The following is a 20556-nucleotide window of genomic DNA, read 5'->3' as shown; positions in this document are numbered from 1 at the left end:
AATGATGTTTGGTCTAAGACCCCAGGTTTTTCCTAGGGCTTTGCTGCAGACCCAAAGGGCATTCGTACCCTTAGTTAAAACATTGTTTAAATGTGAATTCCAATTCAGTCTTTTGTCCAAAGTTACCCCAAGATGTTTAACTTCATCCGAGAACTGAATTTGAACTCCATTTAAAGAAGGCTCAATAAGATTTAGTTTCAACCTTCGAGTAAAAGGTACTATTACAGTTTTTGAAGGGTTTACGTTCAATCCCTCCTCTCGGCACCATTTGAGGGTAACATTCAACGCAGATTGTAGCCGGCTGGATATCGTGTCGTCATATTTTCCACGTACCAGAATAGCTACATCATCTGCGTATCCAATAACCTCAAAACCTTGATTAATAAGCTTTTTAAGGAGTTCGTCCACTACCAAAGACCACAATAAGGGCGATAGTACTCCTCCTTGAGGACAGCCCTTCACAGATCTGACTGATAGTTGCGCACCTCCAAGAACGGAAGAGATTTCTCGATCTTTAAGCATCGATATTATCCATTCGATAATGCATTTATCCAAGCCCCTTGCTTCCATTGCTGAACGCATTGAGCTGTAGGATGCGTTATCGAATGCTCCTTCAATATCGAGAAAAGCAACCACGGCTATTTCCTTGGCTTGAGGCGATTTCTCAACTTTGCTGACTAGCGACTGTAGCGCTGTTATTGTGGATTTACCTGTTTGATAATAGGTTAATAGGTTAATAATAGGTACAAATACCAAGTACTTAAAACAATTTCATGCATAAAACATAATATTTTCTAAAAATTATCATTTGTCAAATTTCAATTTTCAGAAAATGTGTCTTAATTTATAAGTCAATATTTTTTTCTTTCTTGTCCGACGAACCAACGATCTCCTGAAGACCTTGTCCAGCTATGAAAACACTATTTTGAAAATAAAATTTGATTGAATGTGACTGAAAGCAATTTAAAGAAAATTACAGGGAAAATTATATCCTTTAACACATTCATTATGTTCAACGTTATATTTCCAAAGGTATGTGAATGAAATCAGTTTATGTTTTATTATTATTATTAGTGGTATGTTTTATTATTATCAGATTAGTGGTTCTACTAGACTATCCAATAGATACATGCAAGGTGAATCAGTTCGAAGTAAGGGAACGACGACTATGAAAACTGTCGCATTCTTTTATGGGCCATACTGTAGATGTAGGGCCCATATAGCCGAGGCGGTAAACGCACGGGTATTCAGCATGACCATGCTGAGGGTGACGGGTTCGATTCCCGGTCGGTCCAGGATCTTTTCGTAAAGGAAATTTCCTTGACTTCCTTGGGCATAGAGTATCTTCGTGCCTGCCACACGATATACACATGCAAAATGGTCATTGGCAGAGGAAGCTCTCAGTTAATAACTGTGGAAGTGCTCATAGAACACTAAGCTGAGAAGTAGGCTTTGTCCCAGTGAGGACGTTACGCCAAGAAGAGGAGAGGACTGTAGAAAAGACATGAAACAAAAGGGACGAGTGTTGAATAGCCATATTCTAATGAAACAGTATGCTTCCAAGGCGCCTAAGCTTAGGGTGACCATATTGCCCCACAACCCCCTATATGTGACTCGACTCTCCCGGCCTTCTTTCAAAAAGTCATTTTTGGAGTGAACCAGTACACTTGGTGTACGAGAAAGGCAAAACAAAGTGGTTGTCGGGGTTACCGTGAGAAAACGCAGGTGCTCAATGAGGTGTGCAAATTTTGCGGATTTTTAGAAAAATTTCCACCCTGCGGTAGCCACCGATTTCTACCGCAGCTGTCAAAGTCAGCCATGGAAATCATTATATCATTGAATAGAATGGCGAAATCAAAGCATTACGCGTTGCAAGCAAAATTATGATTCCGGGAAAATCCAAAGCCGATCGGTTGGAGATTTTCCTTGACAATGCTCGGAGGCACCAGAGTATTGTTTTTAATGTTGATAAAAAATGAAAAATGCATGGATGCTCGACCTTGTGCGAAGAGGAAATGAAAGCCAGTGGAAAACACAACTTTGCTTTATGCGAACTTGCGCGGAGTGGAAAGTAATCCGAGAGTCTCAGCGAGACCATACAGTTGAATTTTGTGGTCTTGTCACTTCATATGGAATGACCCATAGGTAATTGGATGGAGACATTATTATCTTTACCAACGATATTTTCAGCACAGTTCTTTATGGGTTCAAGGATGGAGACATGTAGACAACGTGGGACCAAAAAAACAGATAACAAAGTAACAGATTTAAGATGAAGTGTGTTATATTTTCTTTTTAGAGTTCCTTAAACTAATTACTACCAACTAAAACATTCTGCTAGCATTACAGATTTATTATTTATTCCACGTTTTAACAAAATTTGAAATTTTTAATGATTTTATCGAATGTGTCCTGAATTATCTGCTCAAAAATAAAGAAAGAAAAGTTCATGTGGTAAAATTAAGCTGTGTCTAGCGGTGTGATCTTACAGTTGCGATTGTTTGCACTCGGTGATTACCGGTTGTTACTGATACTTTTTTAATTGCCTTCAATTAAGTTTGTCACAGAGTTACATTTGAAATTCTTATGAATATGATTACTAATAATTCATTAATAAACTAAGATCTTCATTTGTTTTTTTTTTGGACTTTTTAATTTCTTTAATTCTCAGGAATGAGAACACATTTCGCTAATTGACCAAATTACAAAATATATTGTAACAGGTTTGGACTTTTCTACTTGTTTTTCTCAAACAATCGTTGAATAATTTAACCAATGAACTGCATAGCTTACGAATGGAGATCATCATGAGTGTGGTTATTTGCTTCTTCACCGTCCACCTGAGATGAGCATTACTGCAAGCTCAATGATGATCGTGTCTCTGTGTACTACATTATTTCGTTAAATTAAAGTACTTCTCCTCATTGTTTGCTTCTCTTTGTGGTTTATTTACACTGACCGATTCTGCAGCTGCTAACTGACTATTCTCGTCATTGTAGTATTCTTTCGGAAACACAACTTGAAGGGATGAGGTCCTTATAGCAGAATTGAGTAAACCACTATTTTTGTTTTTTTTTTTTAACTTTTTAGTTCAAGAGGTCACACTGCAATCTCCTGTTCTACCATACTTTAGAGCTAATTCGCCACTGACTGGTTGGCGAGTCCTACTCTTACTTCATGTCCTTAGTGTAAGCGTCCAATTCTGCGTCCAGTTCTTCCGCAGTTTTGGTTTCACGTTGTTGCCGACGTGGTCCGCCGCCACCTCCTCCGCGGCGAGCCTGGTTGCCACCTACAAGGAAGAAATATATTTAGAACAATGTGAATATATGTACAATAAACGAGGTTTTAACAAAGTATGATAATATCTCAAGAATGCCCACTCTTACGGCTCTCCTGGGAAGCTAACCAGGTTGATCAAAGCAACGATGGACGTTGTGCAAAATTGCGCAAAGGTTTCCACAGGGGACTGCGACAAGGTGACAGACTCTCATGCCTACTCTTCAACAAAGATCTGGAAGGAGTAGGTAATGCGACGAGCCGATCTCAACAGCCGGCGTACGATCTTCACAAAATCTGGTCAATTTGTGCAATATTGCGGACGACATAGATATTATCGTCAAAACATTTGGAACGGTGGCGCCTGAAACGCAAATCAACAGAGGTCGGTGGTTAATGCGTCAAAACTAAAGTAGGTACATGCTGTTAGGCAAAACCGAACACGATCGCATCCTTCTAGGTAGGTAGTAATGTTATTTTTTATTTCTTCATATTCATGACTTTCAACTTAGAGCTAATTTTTCATAAAGGGTAGTAATGTGGCATACCTCATACATTTGTAGTGTTCTGCATATATGTTACAAGGAAAACGAAACTGCCGAACATTTATTTTGCAACTGTGGAGTGCTGTGTCATCAAAGATTAGCGGTAGGGTAGTTGATCCGATCATGGAGGAGTTAAGCGCTGGGTTCATGTTTAAACCACAATTGTATCGCCCCAAGCAAACTTTTTACATGGATTGAATTGAAAATAATAAAATCCATCCTTAATCTACGAGAAAATAACGAAATATTGCCACTTTGATGTTGTTATGAGCATTTTATTCGTTTTTATCTGAAAGATCATTGTGTTCCTAATGTTGCGGTATGTGTTCCTAATGTTGCGGTATTTTGTTCCTATTGTTGCGGTATCCCATTGAAATCATATGGGATACCGCAACATTAGGAACACTACCGCAACAATAGGAACACAGCAGCAAACACATTTATGAAAATATTTTTTTAAAATAGGTTTTTGGGCAAATCTTAAGCAAACAAATGGTGCAATCTCATAATTTAAGCACCATACATCTATTAAAAATACCTTTTGGTAACATTTCAGTCGAAAAAGTGCTCAATTGCCATTACCGCAACAATAGGTACTACCGCAACGATGGGAACAATTACCCTATTTGGTAAAGGGTTCCTAGAGTCCTTGGAAATTTAACAAAGTAATCCCAACAGAGTACTAAACTTCATAAAACGAGTTGTGCCTAGTTGGGATCAGGTGTTACATCAACCATTGTTCATCACAGCTCAATTGTGACAGGATATTTGACTAGTACCAAATTAAATATGGATCATACCACAATATTCCTAAATAATGGACGCAGTGGTTAAAAGGCTCTACAGATGGGGGAGAATAAAAAAAAATGAAAAAAAGGTTACAACATGGGGCCACTTGACTTGGGTGATACACAAATCCGGACCAACAATTGAAAAGGCCGCAACAACATTGCGTAAACAAACACGTTTCTGTCGACTTAGAGCCTTCTGGGATCCACCCACGCATCTCACCACCATTAACAGGAAGCTTGATGTTCGCGCTTTCTGTTAGTGGTGGTGAGGTGTGTGGGTGGAGTTCAAAAGGCCTCAAGTCGACAGAAATATGTTTGTTTACAAAATGTTGATGCGGCCTTTTCAATTGTTGGTCCGGAAATTATCTCACGCCAAAATCGACCTTTTTAAACACCACCACGGTGTTTTGTCCGATTCTACCCGGGTCGTTGCTGGAGTGAGGCAAGGATGTATAGGGTAACCAATATAATTTGGACCCCCATATATTTTGGACCCCCTGTGTCCTATTGTCACAACTTACACAGGTTTAATGATGAGATGACGGAAATTTTTAGAATCATTCGCTAAATAAGATCGCTCTGCACGGGCAGCAATCATTTCCTCACTGGAAACATCCTTATTTGCCTTGAAATTATTTTTTGCCAATCTCGTCATCCATGCGGGTTCCGCATCATGTTTACAAAAAGAGATTGCGGGTGCTGAGGAAACTTGCAGATGTAAACAAAAACGTTTATCATTCTAGCGCATTAAATTCGCAAAGTTCGTCTAATCAGCCTTTGTCAATCAAGTGATTAGGATGTGATCCAGCATATTCAAGTGACAAATTCTTTCAAAATAGTTTCAAACGAGTTTAAACACCGGGTGTCCAAAATATATACTGAAGAGGGTCAAAAATATATTGGGGTGTCCAAAACAGTAAAAACTGATGCTTCAAAAATTGGTTATTTTCATCAAATTTTCAGTCAGAAATGACCTTGTGGATATTTTTAACGGACAGTAGAGGCTTTTACGAACAGACTAACATCATCATTATGTGTAAATACCCTCTGAATCTGTTTAATTTTGAATTAAATTCAAACCAATCCGGACCAACAATTGAAAAGGCCGCATCAACATTTTGTAAACAAACATGTTTCTGTCGACTTGAGGCCTTTTGAACTCCACCCACACACCTCACCACCACTAACAGAAAGCGCAAACATCAAGCTTTCTGTTAATGGTGGTGAGATGCGCGGGTGGATCCCAGAAGGCCCTAAGTCGACAGAAACGTGTTTGTTTACGCAATGTTGTTGCGGCCTTTTCAATTGTTGGTCCGGCAATGTCCTCTAGGGGTCCAAAATTCAACCGTTACCCTACTATCACCGCTACTGTTCCTCATCGTAATCGACGAGATCCTGGTTAGTGCGATTGACCGTGAGCCGTGGATTGCTGTGGCAACCCATTACCATGGAGCACCTAAATGACTTCGAACTGACTGAGGACATTGCTCTCCTAGCTCAACGGCGTTCTGATATGCAGAGCAAGCTCGATGATCTTGCCAATCGCTCCTCAGCGGCAGGTCTTACCATCAACGTCAACAAGACCAAATCATTGGATGTAAACTCGATCAACCCTTCCAGCTTTACGGTGCTGGGGGATGAAGGGAGTTTAAAATATGCTCGATCTTTAACCTTTCAGGACGCGCGCCATCAAGCTGGTGAAACTGCACCGCGCTCGTGCTGTATACGACGAGTGAGGTTTTTTGGTAGTGTTGTATTTTTTACAACGGCGCGCGCGCTGAAGTGTTAACGGGTCCCGTAGTGTGAGTAGATCACCTTTTTGGGTTGCGTTGCGGAGAAAGATCTACCAAACCGAACCCTAGTCCTAACTGCTTCCAACTAGTGGAACAGCATAACTTAGTAATCAAAGCAAAACCCTTTGATCCTTGTTACATTTCACACCTTGTTGAAAGTGATAGGTCTCGGTTTTAGGTGTGGCCGAGATAGATCTTGAAACAAGGACAAAAGGATTAGTATTCCTAATCTTTTGTTCGGTGTTCACTAGTTTGAAACAGTAGGGTTCCGATGCATGGTCAATATCGGTATCATGTCTTGACTTTATCGTTAGGGGATCCGATTTTGACTGAAAAAGGAGCGTGTTCAAAGCGGAACCTATCAATCAGAATCCTCCCTTGCGATTAAGTTGAAAATGACTACTGTAACAAAACCGAATACTTTATAACTTCTCAATGGCGATAAAGTAATACGACATGCACTATACAAAGGACACGGGATATACCATAATACATCAAATTTTGGTCGCAGTGGTTTATGTTCCGACCAGAGAAAAAAAAAGAGGGGCCTAACGATAGTCTACATCTTTTTGCTTCCATCTAATGAAGCACTGGCAAAGGTGAGTCGGGATATCTGTGTTGATTGGAAATTTTGCGTCTGATGACGGGAATTAGCGCATATCAAGACCAACAATTGAAAAGGCCGCATCAACATTTTGCATACAAACATGTTTCTGTCGACTTGAGGCCTTTTGAACTCCACCCACACAACTCACCACCACTAACAGAAAGCGCAAACATCAAGCTTTCTGTTAATGGTGATGAGATGCGTGGGTGGATCCCAGAAGGCCCTATGTCGACAGAAACGTGTTTGTTTACGCAATGTTGTTGCGGCCTTTTCAATTGTTGGTCTTGATATGACGAAGTAAATTTATACCCTAGCTTTTGCGTTGATTTTCCAGTTAGTCTAGTGGATAAGGCTTTGGATCGTCGATCCGGTGACGACGGGAATCGTCTAGTCGGGAACTTTTCTCGACTTCCCTGGGCATAGATAGTGTATTATTGTGCTTGCCACACAGTGTACACCTTCATGCAATGGAAGGTAAAGGATGCCCTTCAATTGTGGAAGTGCTCCAAAGAACACTAAGCTGAAAAGAGACAGGCCATGTTCCAGTGGGAACGTAGATCCATTAAGAAGAAGATTGCTTTTATTTGAAAAACGTTGGTCAAAAAAGAACCAATTTCGTTTGGGAAAAAACGATCCACTTTTCAAGCACTGGTTATACAGCACTGGTCAAATTAGTCAACTCGTTCAAAGGTTCTTCGTGTAGGATCATAAGATGGCCTCATTGCCTTGCGACCTCATCATGGTTCGCCACGGTTTGTCAGTTCATCGTCTACAACAAATATTCCCATACAACTCTGAAAAGTGTCGCTCTTTATTAATCTTAATGTACATAGTGAACTTACCTCTGGGGGCACCACTTCTACCCTCACCACCACCACCCTGTCGTCGGGGAGATCGTGGCAGGACGCGAGGTACTCGTGGGGCAGGAATTTCCGATGTGGCCAGCTGTATGCTCATGGGCCGTCCATCCAGAGGGACTCCGTTGTACTGCTTCATAGCCTTGATGGCATCCGCTCGTCGTTCGAATACAACATCTGCTGTGCCTGTAGATTTGAAACAGAATGAAAATAGGGGAAATTAGAAGATGTCTTCCAGTGAGTGTGAGGAATTAAAATTAACTTAGGGTATGCAGATGGTATGTTAGCTTTTTTAGGACAACATATTCTCATTTTCATTTTGCAGCATTTGGTGGGGCAATAAGAGCGCAAGTCAGTCCAATGCCGATGATAAGGAGGGGTAATGGCTCAAAAGTCTTTGCTGACCACACAAACGCCATGGGATAGGAAAAGGGTATTTTGGTGTGGGATTAGAGTGTTAGGTACATACTAGACAATATCAATGCAATTCAGATGCAAAATAATTTTAAGGCTCAATAGTGAATCGCATACCTTCCAAAACCAAAAAAAACAATAATCCACAAAATGCCAAGCAAGTCATAGAAAGAAAAAGCGCCCGATTGTTTATTTTGTCAATTATAACAAACGGACACTCCCACCCTCTTCGACTCGCCAGTCAACCAGGAAAAATGTCCCTTCAGTTCCGGAAAATATATTATTCCCAATAAGACTTTATTCGAATTGTCCGCGTGGTCTTGTAGTATCCCTACTAGGTAAAAAGCAGCCATTACCATACATATTACCTAAATGCTAGACATGACCCCATGGATAGCATTTGCATATGTAAAAGCTTTGCTGATGTGACTTTCCCATTAGGCAATTGGGTTTTTAAATTAAGAAAAATTTAATGATTTTTCATTTTTAAACGAAAGAGCACCTTTTTCTGAGCCGCTATGATTTTTTTTCAGATTTTTAGAATTTTATTTTGGTATCTAAAATCAATTTCAAAGAGATTTTTTGAAATCACCTTTTGACAGCTGGGCAACTGCTTGACAGCTCCGCTCAGTACAAAATGCGACGAGGGGTGATTCGACAAATCGCTCCCATACAAATTTCAAATTGATTTTTAAATAGGTTCCCGGGCACCAAAATTGATGAAAATTTGGATTTTGGCTCAGTTTGGCATGCAGATTCAGAATATGGAGTTATCTCAACACCACTTGATGGGAATTAAACAAACCGGGTTTTATTTCGGACAGACTTTTTATTTCGTCCACGCGGCCGACACGCTCAAACTTGAATGACAGGTGATTGAGATTTTTCTTACACGATAAACGGAAAACACTTAAAACGGAACATAACTTACACACTAACGTAAACTGAATATACAATGGGTAAAACGGAATACACTCTGAATGAAAATTACTTATTGAACTTAAGATTTCTACTACAACTCGGCCATACCTGACTTTTGATCGACTCGATCACACATGTTAGTACACAGGAAGAAAAAGGGCAACCGAATTTCTCCGCGGTCGACTCGGAATGTTAGTACACATGTAGAAGGGAAATAGATAGGAAAATAACACGAATAAAAGTATTGCTTCCTCAATCACGACTTACTCATCGTAGATTTCCGACTGACAAACTGGTTCTAATGTTTCACTTTCAGATTTCCGCCAGTCAATCCATCGCTTCATTCTAGATGCCTCGATTATACCATCGTAAGGCAATTGGGATATCTGGCCATTCTCTATATCCCTTATGACGTATCTATCATTTGGGAGTATCTTGTGCACGCGATAAGGGCCCTTATATTTTGGAATAAACTTTTTATTCGTACCGATTGTCGTATCAATGTTCCGAATAACAACAAGTTCGCCTTCAGAATACGTCAAGGGAGGTTTATGGTTCTTTACAAACTGAGTGGAATTCCGATCTTGGGCAATCTGTATGTTATCAGATGCCAAATCCCTTAGCGAAAACAAATCTCTTTCAGAACCAGTGGAATGGACGTCCTCTAAGAACTCGGATAATGCATCTACCTCACGACCCCGCTGATTCACACCAAATAGCAGAATACTTGGAGTTTGACGAGTAGCAGAGTGTACAGAGTTGTTGATCGCATATTCCACCTTTACCAACATCTTAGACCAATCGGAATGCTGAATGGGCTCTGATTGTTTAGCAAGCATCGACTTAATCACCCTATTAACCCGTTCGACTTGACCATTCGCTTGGGCGGACGCAGTGGCAACCTTAACATGTTCGATGTTATTATCCAGCAAATATGAACTGAACTCAAGAGAAGTAAAACACGACCCACGATCACTGATAATCCGCCTTGGCCGACTGTAGTTATCGAAATATTTATCAAGACATGCACACACTTCTTTCGTACTAGTCGAATTGACTGCGTACAACTTCACATATTTGGTGAACGCATCAACAACGGCAAGAATATGCTTTCTTTTAGATACGACTGAAGGAAGAGGACCAAAATGATCAACGTGTAGAGTATCGAACGGAATGGGTTTCTTCGGAATATTGTGCAAATTACGAGCAGAACTACTAGGAGGAACTGAATGCATTACGCAACGTACACAATTCTGAATGTATTGTGCAACTTTGTCCTTCATACTCGGAAACCAGTAATGCATTTTGATTTGATCAACACACTTTGTCACCCCCATGTGACATATTTTCTCGTGCGCCAGACGTATGATGTTATTCTCCATCTCGCTCGGAACATAAAGTAAGAGTTTATCAGTCTTCCCAGCATCGGATGTCCTGTAAACTATTCCATCTTCTAATACAAAACCTTTAACTGGGCCTTTCTCTAACTCACCACGTAATTTAACAATGTTTGCATCACGGTTTTGAGTTACTTGTAGCTGGAAGAAGACATCATCAGGACTAACAGCCGAAATTATCTGGTCTGAGTTTTCGTCAGTTTTGATAGAAACTGAAGGTAGCCGACTTAAAGCGTCTACATGTGTCATCAACTTTCCACTACGATGCTGAATCGTGTAGTGGTAGTTCTCTAACTCCAAAGCCCAACGTGCGATTCGCGCATTGACACTCTTGCGGTTCAAAGTTAACGTCAATGAATTACAATCAGTTATGATTTTGAACGGGATGCCTTCAAGATATATACGGAACTTGCGGAGAGAATATATGATTGCCAAAGTTTCCAACTCGAAACTATGGTAGCGTGACTCAGCGGAAGTAGTGCGTCGTGAAAAGTATGCAACTGGATGCCATTTTCCGTCTTCCTGCTTTTGTAGAAGAATACCACCAAACCCCTCTGAGCTGGCATCACAGTGTAGTTCAGTCTCCCTTTGAGGACTGTATAGAGCCAATATCGGAGAAGAAACCAATTTATTCTGGAGAGACAAAAACGCATTTCTACACTTCTCATCAAAGACAAATTTCACACCGGGTTTAAGCAAATCACGTAGTGGTTGCGAAAGACTTGAAAAAGACGGAACGAATCGGCGGAAATACGAGAATAAACCAAGGCATTTGCTCAACTCTTTGGCATCTGACGGATATGGCAAACTTTTGATTGCCTCCAGATGATTATTATTGGGCCGTATGCCCTTTTGGCTTATCGTAAAACCCAACAACTCGATTTCCGTGTAACAGAACAAACACTTTTTGAATTTAATCTCTAGTCTGTATTCCGCCAAGCGCCGCATAACGCGTTTCAAAAGCTGAAGGTGTTCTTCAATGGTGTTCGTTGCCAACGTGACATCATCCAAATAAACGGTTACGGTTCCTTCTCTTAAGAATGGTTCAAGCACTTTGTTAATGAACCTCTGGAAAACCGCCGGAGCATTACGCAGCCCGAATGGCATCTTCACGTATTCATACTGTCCACTCGGTGTCACAAATGAAGTGTACGGAATGCTATCTTCAGAAACGTTAACCTGATGAAAAACATGTTTCAGATCGAGCACTGTAAAATATTTCTTGCCCTCCAATCGTTCCATGCAATCATCAATGAGCGGAATAGGAAAGCTATCACGTACAGTTACTTTGTTCAATGATCGGTAATCAATGCACAATCGCTTTTCACCTGATTTCTTAGTTCGCAATACAATTGGGAAAGAGTAAGGGGAGTCACTTGGCCGAATTATGTTTTCCTTCAATAGATCGTCAACTAGGTTATCTACTTCTTTTTTATCGGAATAGGAAAGTCGACGAGGAGCAAAACTTATCGGAACATCGGAAGTTAGCCTCAGCCTCATCTCATAAGCATGATTCACAGCAGGGATTGATGACAAATCTGAATAATCTCGTTCAATAATTTCACGTATAGCCTGTTGCGTATCGCGATCTAACTTTGGATCAATATTATAATCATCCGCCCTATCATGGTCATCAATACAAAACACATCGGGTACAGAAGGGAATACAGAACAATTTTCGCATCGGAACGGAACGGAACAACCTTCACAAGGATAAATAACGGAACAAGTTTCACAACGTCGTAATGCCGGAATACAGAACTCTTCGGTATGCGGAACGGAAGATGACGGAGTGAGAAGGTCCATATCAGATGTCCCCCTAGCTGATGGTTGACTGCACTGAGGACATGTCGTGAAGAACTTTGAGGTTATGTCAGTCGAAAAATCAAACGCACAATGTAACACTTTACCATCAATTTTTATTCGATTTTCGTTCAATTCAACTTCAACAGTATTGGTGTTTGCTCTACACACTTTAACAAACCTTGTGTCATACAATGTGACACCAATTTTCTCTAGAAAAGATCGCCCTAAAAGCAATGGGACGCAAATGAAATCATCTGGCACGACATGTACTTTGATCGATGTTTTCCTGTTGCGGAATGTCACCACCGCGGTAACTATTCCATAAGTACACAAAGGATGATTACCGATACTTTTAAATCCAGAATCTGTTTTCTCTCTCGAATCACACAGCGGAGAAACCAGCGATCGGCGTACGAAGTTAATTGGACTGCCAGTGTCAAACAAAGAAACAACAGTGTTACATTGTTGCGTATTTATGTCGTTTGAAAAAGCAATACTTACGATGTTGAGTTCCGATAGTACAGCTGTTGCCTCCTCAACGGCAGAAGAGTCTCCACCGGTATTCCGACGGAAATCTTCCACTAAGGCCACCTGGTTGCTGTTTCGTGGTGCTGGCTTGGGGCACTCCTTCAATCGATGCTGGGTAGATCCACAACGGAAGCACGATCCTTTTGCTCGCCTTGGCTCCTTGCAATCCACGGAGAGGTGCCCGATCCCCGAGCAATTGTAGCACCTGGTTGCATCTCCTTTTCCCTCGAGTCTTGGTTTTTGAGTTGCTGGTCGTGGCAAATGCTGGGTTGGGTACATATCGCGCAGCTGCGCATACCGGCGGGATAGCTTCTTCAGATCGGCAAGGTTCCTGGCCGGGTAGAGAACTGCGACGTTTGCCGTGCGGTCCTGGAACCCATCGATAATTAGCTGGACCACCTGGCTCTCTTCAATGTTGACTCTTGAGGCTATTTCTTGCATCCGAAGGATGTATCCAGTGACGCTCATCTTCGATTTTTCGAATGTTGTTTTCCGCAACTTATCGATGACCTCTGCCACCGAATAACGATAACCGAAATTCTCCAAGAAGCTTGTCCGAAACTCTCGGAAGTTGACGGAATTATCAACTCTCAGGAACCATTCCGCCTCGGTTCCTGCTTCCATTAACTGGCGGATGCAGCGTAGCTTGAAAGCATCATCGCCTCCCAGTGCGTCGCATGTCGACTCGAACTCGGCAAGCCACCGGTTTGCATCACAAGTGTCTCCTCCCGAAAAACGGATGATAGAACCAATGACGTCTTTTACTTCTGGTTGTCTCACTAACTGACGCTCCTCCTCTTCCAACTGGCGACGCAGAGCGAGGATCTTCCGACGTTTTTCCAAAGCGCGTAGTTCCAAATCCAACTCGTCGTCTGACAACTGAGACTGCTCATCCTCGGGTGTTCCGCCCTGGGCCCCACCGACGGCTCCACGGGTGCTTTCGTACAACGATCGTAGATGACGCAAGGTGGCAGTTTTAGGAAATTCCACCTCGTTTTCCTGCAGCCAGAGAACGAGTTCTTCGCGACCCATACGACTCATTTTCACGGTTGACGATTGCGCGAGAAAAATCCCACTTCTGAGTTGATGGGAATTAAACAAACCGGGTTTTATTTCGGACAGACTTTTTATTTCGTCCACGCGGCCGACACGCTCAAACTTGAATGACAGGTGATTGAGATTTTTCTTACACGATAAACGGAAAACACTTAAAACGGAACATAACTTACACACTAACGTAAACTGAATATACAATGGGTAAAACGGAATACACTCTGAATGAAAATTACTTATTGAACTTAAGATTTCTACTACACACTAAAGAAGCCAATTCTCTCATCTCATGTTTGTCTTCAAAACCTTCCCTGATAAAAAAGATCATAGAGATACAACAGAATGTATTGTTACAACACGCTGAAATGAATGGTAGTTACCATGATTTCAATTGTTTAAAACGATAGAGTAACAACAGACCCTATGGTTTTCCACCATAGCATGTATTGTAAATGTCACTTTTACAATAGAAAATGGGGGTTGTTATGTATCTTAACCATAAAAAAATCCAAATTTTCTGGAGCAAATTCAAGTCAACTACCATTCAATTTATGGTGTTTTTATTACTGAAATCTCTAGTGCCATTCATTTTATTGTGCACATATTGTAGTTCCAATACATAATTTTCAGCAGGAAAATACGTACACAATATGATTTGTTGTTGAACAATCAACTTTATCATTATTCAATGGAAGTTTATGGCGATTTTATTGTATATTTTTATCAGGGTTGTCAAGCATAGAAAATTGAAGTTAATAAACAACACATAAGAAGGTTCGAATTCCCATTGAATGAGATCATTCATTCGCACTACAACACCAAAGAAGATAATATCACATTGGCTGATTACACTAGTTTACAGCATTTTTGAACTCGGTAAGCTGATGATCGTTTTTGGTGCAGAATCATGCCCAGAGTTCGAAAACGCGAAGGAAAAAAAAATACAGTAGAGCGGAAATTTGTTCGACTTCCCATACAAGGTTGATGATTTGAAATTGATTTTTGTTCTATTTTTAAGCACAGTCGCTCACTTCACACATCTCATTCACCGTAATCAATGCTCCGATTGAGCTGAATTTTTTACTGTAACTCGCCTACACATGATATGTCAAATAAACGTTGAGAAAGAATTTTTAAATTGTTTTATTCTTATTGAAAAAAAATACTTTTCTTCATATAATTTTGGAAAATTTGCTAAAATTTAAGGAGATCGTCCCCAAAACTCGCCAATATCTTGAATTTCATCAATCTGACGCAAAACCTGCATTCAGATAATCGAATGTTATTATATTCAGCTTTTAATTTATGGAAAAAGATTTAAAATTGGTTGAACAAAACACAAGATATTTGAATTTTACTAAATTTTAAATTTTAAAAAGTTTTAAAACTCTATATTGAACCAAAACTTAAAAACTGTTCTACTTTAAATTTTTTGAAGCATGGTTTCGAAATCAGGGCTAAATTATGCTTCAAAAATTTTGGTCGTTGGCAGAAGTTCACGACTTTCGTTTTATTTTGTAAACTAGTGTTACAGTACAAATGTGAAAAATCTCCCTTTTCCCCATCATATCCGCATCCCGGGGACGCGTCCTGTTGGATTTCGAAAGCCTCGGAGAATACCTTTAATGGCATTCCCACACACTAACCCACATTGTCCATTCAGGGGTCTAACTTAGCGAACTGAGCCTATTACCCTCCCTCACCAGTTTGTAATATTCTCACCAACTTGGAATTATATTCTCCCGGCACATAAATGGCTTCGACAAATGTTCGATTACTAGGCAGCAGCATGATCAGTAGTATGGGACAAACATCGAATTCTCGCTCCAGTCGACGTTTTTGATTCCATTCAGGTCCCATATGAGCTGTGCAAAATTTCAGCGCTATCGGCGACACTATAATTTAGCGCATGCGGTTCAAAGTTTTCATAGGATTTACTATGGGAAAAGTGAAACTTTTAGATAAAAAATCTCAGAGGTCGCCCCTTGTCTCCTTAACCGTTATGTGGCCGGCAAACTTTTTGCTTTTTTCTACACCGTGTATTTTAAATGGGTGCTGGGTACCCGGGTACCCTGCCGGCCACATAAGGGTTAATTCAAATAGATCGAAGCTTCTTGTAGAAACATAAATTATGAAACTTTCCTTCGAAGATCGGAAAACAATTGGATGCTTATAGAAATATTTGTGGATTTATTACCGATTTAGCAGCACTGTAGCTGCTGCCTTGGCTGCTGCTGTTTCTGGGGGTGGAGATGCCTCCCGCCACCCCATGCAACAACGGCAGCAGCCGTGCTGCTGATAAAATAAAGGACCTGAATATGGGACCTAAGGGATCTAAAAAGTCGACTGGAGCGAGGGTTTATTTTTTTTCCATACAAGCTTGTCCCATACTAATGATCAGTATAACTAGTATTAGATGACTTGAAGATCTGATGTTTACAAAACTGTTTGCCATTACTTATAAATCATGTTCAAAAATTCAAGTTAATGGGTTTGAAGTTGGTTGAGTTATAGCATTGTTCGGGCTTGGTGGTCTAGTGGCTACCGCTTCTGATTCGTATGCAGAAGGTCATGGGTTCAATCCCTGGCCCGTCCTTTTCATACTACTTTGTATCTTTCTATCCACTTTCTCTCGCTCTGTCTCCTCTACATATACAACTCATGTATATTCATATGTTCATAGCCATCGCTAGAACCAGAAACGAATTGAAAAAAGTCGTTTCCCTCCCTTCCAACTTCTACTCACAGCACAGTGTATATATAACGCCTATAAGTTATGCAACCAAAGCGTGCTGTGCCGCTTGACCTTATTCAACTTATTCACCACACCATCTATCACGAACACTATAAATATCCCCTACCCATGGATCGCATCACCGACCCAACGGTGACTCCCAGATCTTTCTTCCTTTCCGTCTAAAAATACCCCAGTCCGTGCGGGTTGTGGGGACGCAGAGTGCTCTCGGTCTCTAGTAGCAACAACCAGTACACTCTAACATTCCTTTCCCTTCCCAGCTGACTATAAGGACTTGGCCGGCGCCGTTATTGATCAAATATGCATGAGCTGCTAAAATTGCACTTTGAGAATAAGTGGAATGTCCCAGCCTCTTATTCAGTTGGATCTCAGTGCAATTGGTACCAGTTCAGATCAATCACGGAGGAGCAACCATTGACATGTATAGTCAGAATTGATCGTTTTTTGATCGATCGATCGTTTTTGAAGTTGGTTGAGTTATAGCAGCAAGCAAGTGCCCAAAATAGGTCCCCCTGCCCAAATGCTCCCAGAGGCGTAGGATTTATGATACTAAACGTGAGAATTGCGAGTTACCGTTAGGTTATTTTCTATTGCATAAAATATAGGTTCACTTACCGAGTGATCTCCCCGATCGGTCATAGTGTACGGAAGCGCTCTTCAGTGGTCCAAAATCAGCAAACAGCTCGTTGATGTCCGATTCGGACACGCCAAAATCCAGGTTCGAAACCATCAGCTTGCTGCTGCCCAGTCCACTGCCGCCAACACCGCCGCCGAGTCCCGCAGCGGCTAAGAGCCGGTTTTTACGGGCTCCCTCGTACATGTCATGTTTCCACGCGCTGTTTACGTCACCCTGTGAATGTGTTTGTTGATTTGGTTGAATTGAGGTCCCCTTGTGATATGCTAGGTATTTCTGTTCCCAAGGTTCCGCCACGACGCATTTACAGCAATCTCTTCAACCTCACTCCAGCCACTTTCGGCGGGACTTAAAGGGAAAGAATACCATTTCGAATCTCTCTCGCTCGTTCTCGTTTCAGTTCCCCAGCGTTTTCCTCATATGTGCCAAAATCGGGTAGCTTCTTTGGGAGCTCCGTGGTTTAACGTCATCTCTGGAAGAATCCTCTCAAATCTGCTTGCTTCTACTAAAGGATTGCTTCGAGAAAATCAGGACAAACCGGATGTCTTCCGAGTTAAAAAAAGGAATCAAGGATCGATCCAAATTCTTACGTCAGCTCTCTGTAAAAGATACTCCTCCGGACGGGCTTTTTATGGTAGAAATTGATAGCGTGGTAGAAATTGAAGACATTAAAAGTGTTGGGAAAAACTGGTGTTTAGGTACAATTACCCCCCGTGGAAAACCAAACATAATTTCTCACTACAAATTCTCTGAACACTGCAACATCGTTTCCAAGGGCAAACGTGTCCAAAAGACGTGACAATCCATGAATTGTAAACAAAACTCAGGTGACAGGTCATCGTTGTGTTGGTGCGTTGAAATCGTGACGTATTCACACACATACACTCAGAGCACACTACGCATTTCGAACACGTCCTTCACAGGTCTTCTTCAACACTTCTTCAGAGGAACGCCAAAGAAAAATCATGTCCGCCATTTTGTTTCTTCCGGTGGAAGCCTCTTTTCGGCAACTTTTCCCGTTACTTTGAACCCGTTAATGCACCGTAATCGGACACCGCCCACGAATGAGACCCGCGCGAGAAAAACTCTTCGTCGTTTAACTACCGTTTTCAAGTCCATAATGTCCATTCGGTTTGCAACAAACCGCTTACCCGTGAAAATTTCGTCGAACGCTGGATTCCGCCCCGGTTGCGTCCCTTCAGAACACCGCCACCCATTGGGCCACCACGATTCTGTCGGAATCCTCCGCCACCATTTCGGCTGCGATTTGCATTCCCGCGGGGACCGCCGCCGGATCTGTTCAGGCCACCACGACCTCCGCCGCGCTGGGGCTTTTGCGATTTGATGATATCATCCAGGCTCATTTCGATTTTGTCCACCATTTTGGCTGCCGCTTTTATTTAGACCGAAGGATTTTACGACGATATTCGCTTATCCGTTTACTTTTCGACGACTTTTAAGCCACGAACGCGTCTGAAACCGTTTGAAACTGGTAACAAATAAATTCGACTGAATTGAACCGCAAAAATGATAATTTTATCAAGTTTTTCGCGACCGACCGGGAACTTGATGCTGATCGAACGACGGCTAGAAATTTTCTGCGAAGAAGAAAGAGCAGAGAAGGTGAAAAAGATTGAAATTCGAAGATCGAAAAAGAGAACAACAAATCCCATGCAGCATGAAAGCTGACAGTTTCGTACACGCTTATTTGAAACTACCCATCAAATGGGAGGAAACGAGGAAACGAAATCAAGCATAATTTTTCAAATCGACGTATCTAACTTTTTCACTGATCTGAGTAAATTCATGGTCAATGTTGACGACCATTTCACTAAAATAGTTTTTTATAAAAAGACTTTTCATAAGTTTTTTCGTGCTTAACATCACCAGGGATCAGTGAAGAGAATTGTCAGACAAAAGAGGCACAAAACAAGCAACAAAGAAGGTGCGACGATTACTCTTTATCCCTACTGGTAACAGATAATGACATGATCTCGAAATTTTTTGTTGCAGACAAAACGGAAGCGTAATTTGTTGCGTACTTTTCAACTCGTGAATAATCAATTATTGCTAACCCAAAGTCGAAACTGTTTGATGATAGAGCTTCACCAGAGTTGCAGTGTTTACCGACTCGAAGTTACCGTTCGAAAATGGCAATGCAAGGCTTAAAAATCTCTAAACTCGTGGTGTACGATGTTAATCCCATTATTTTCAAGTTGGGACAAACTTATGTCGTATGGGTTTGTTTGTCGCAACAAATACAGGCTGCGACATTGTTATTATTGTTGCGCGATGGTTGAATTTTGATTCACTGCCAGGGATATAGCACGCACTAGGTAAGAAACAAAACCTACTCATTCGATATCATTTTCACAATGATTTATGACAAAAATACACATACACCGGGTTGGTTAGAGACTCGGTTAGAGATACGTCATGCCAGATACGTCGCTTTTGTATGGTGCCAGTTTGGTGTATCTGTTACTTTTGATTTTGGCTAGATACGTCGTTTAGTTTTCTCATATATCAAAACGGTGTATCTATCAGTAAAGTTGTAAACATCAAAATAGTTAGATACGTCGTTTCGAAAAATATGCTTAGCCAAACAAATTAAGCAATAAGCCATTTTACGAGACGTTTCAGAACAGCTGATCGCAGCAGCGGCGTCAACTGACAGAATTCCACGCACGTTTGTTTTGCTGGAATATCGTGTAATTTTTGAAAAGGTACTTGTTCGATAAATTGGAGATATGAGAAATTTGAGCCAAAATAGGCTCAAAAGCTGTCGTAAAAGCAATACAAAACTCAATAATTAATCAGGTATTTTTTTCGTTGCGATTCATTCGTTAACTTGCGAAAAGAAATTAAATAAAAATTTCAAATTATTGTTTTAGCCAGTTTCATAAACTACGCTTGACTTGCGCGCAGTCATTAACCATCATCAACCGGATGATGATTGAAAACGTAAACATCAGAGCGCGGAGTTCTGTCGTTTGACTAGCCTCATAAAATAGACTATAAATCATCAAACAGTGATGTGGATTCTTCAATTTGCTTTATGAATCATGCATGCAGCAGTAAACCCGGATTTGTTTACATTCTCGAGTTACGTCGGATTGAAAAGTTATGCTTGAAATAACTCAAAATACAAAGGTTTTTTTGCATATAGAGCTTGCTGA

General features: G+C 41.0%; 1 protein-coding gene across 1 annotated transcript; it reads right to left on the bottom strand.

Moving 5' to 3' along the window:
* Positions 1-2266: 2266 nt before the first annotated feature.
* Positions 2267-18990, bottom strand: LOC109398022 (THO complex subunit 4). Its single transcript, XM_029874698.2, has 4 exons — positions 18529-18990; positions 17359-17593; positions 7855-8055; positions 2267-3289 (listed from the first exon to the last, which is right to left on the bottom strand). Exons 1-4 carry the CDS (start codon positions 18757-18759, stop codon positions 3171-3173), a joined length of 786 nt encoding a protein of 261 aa, XP_029730558.1. The 5' UTR covers positions 18760-18990; the 3' UTR covers positions 2267-3170.
* Positions 18991-20556: the final 1566 nt, after the last annotated feature.

This window comes from Aedes albopictus, chromosome 2, assembly GCF_035046485.1.
Source record: "Aedes albopictus strain Foshan chromosome 2, AalbF5, whole genome shotgun sequence".
In the NCBI taxonomy this organism is placed as follows: domain Eukaryota; kingdom Metazoa; phylum Arthropoda; class Insecta; order Diptera; family Culicidae; genus Aedes; species Aedes albopictus.
Note: the sequence above shows the minus strand (reverse complement) of the source record. Positions and strands in the feature narration are given on the sequence as shown.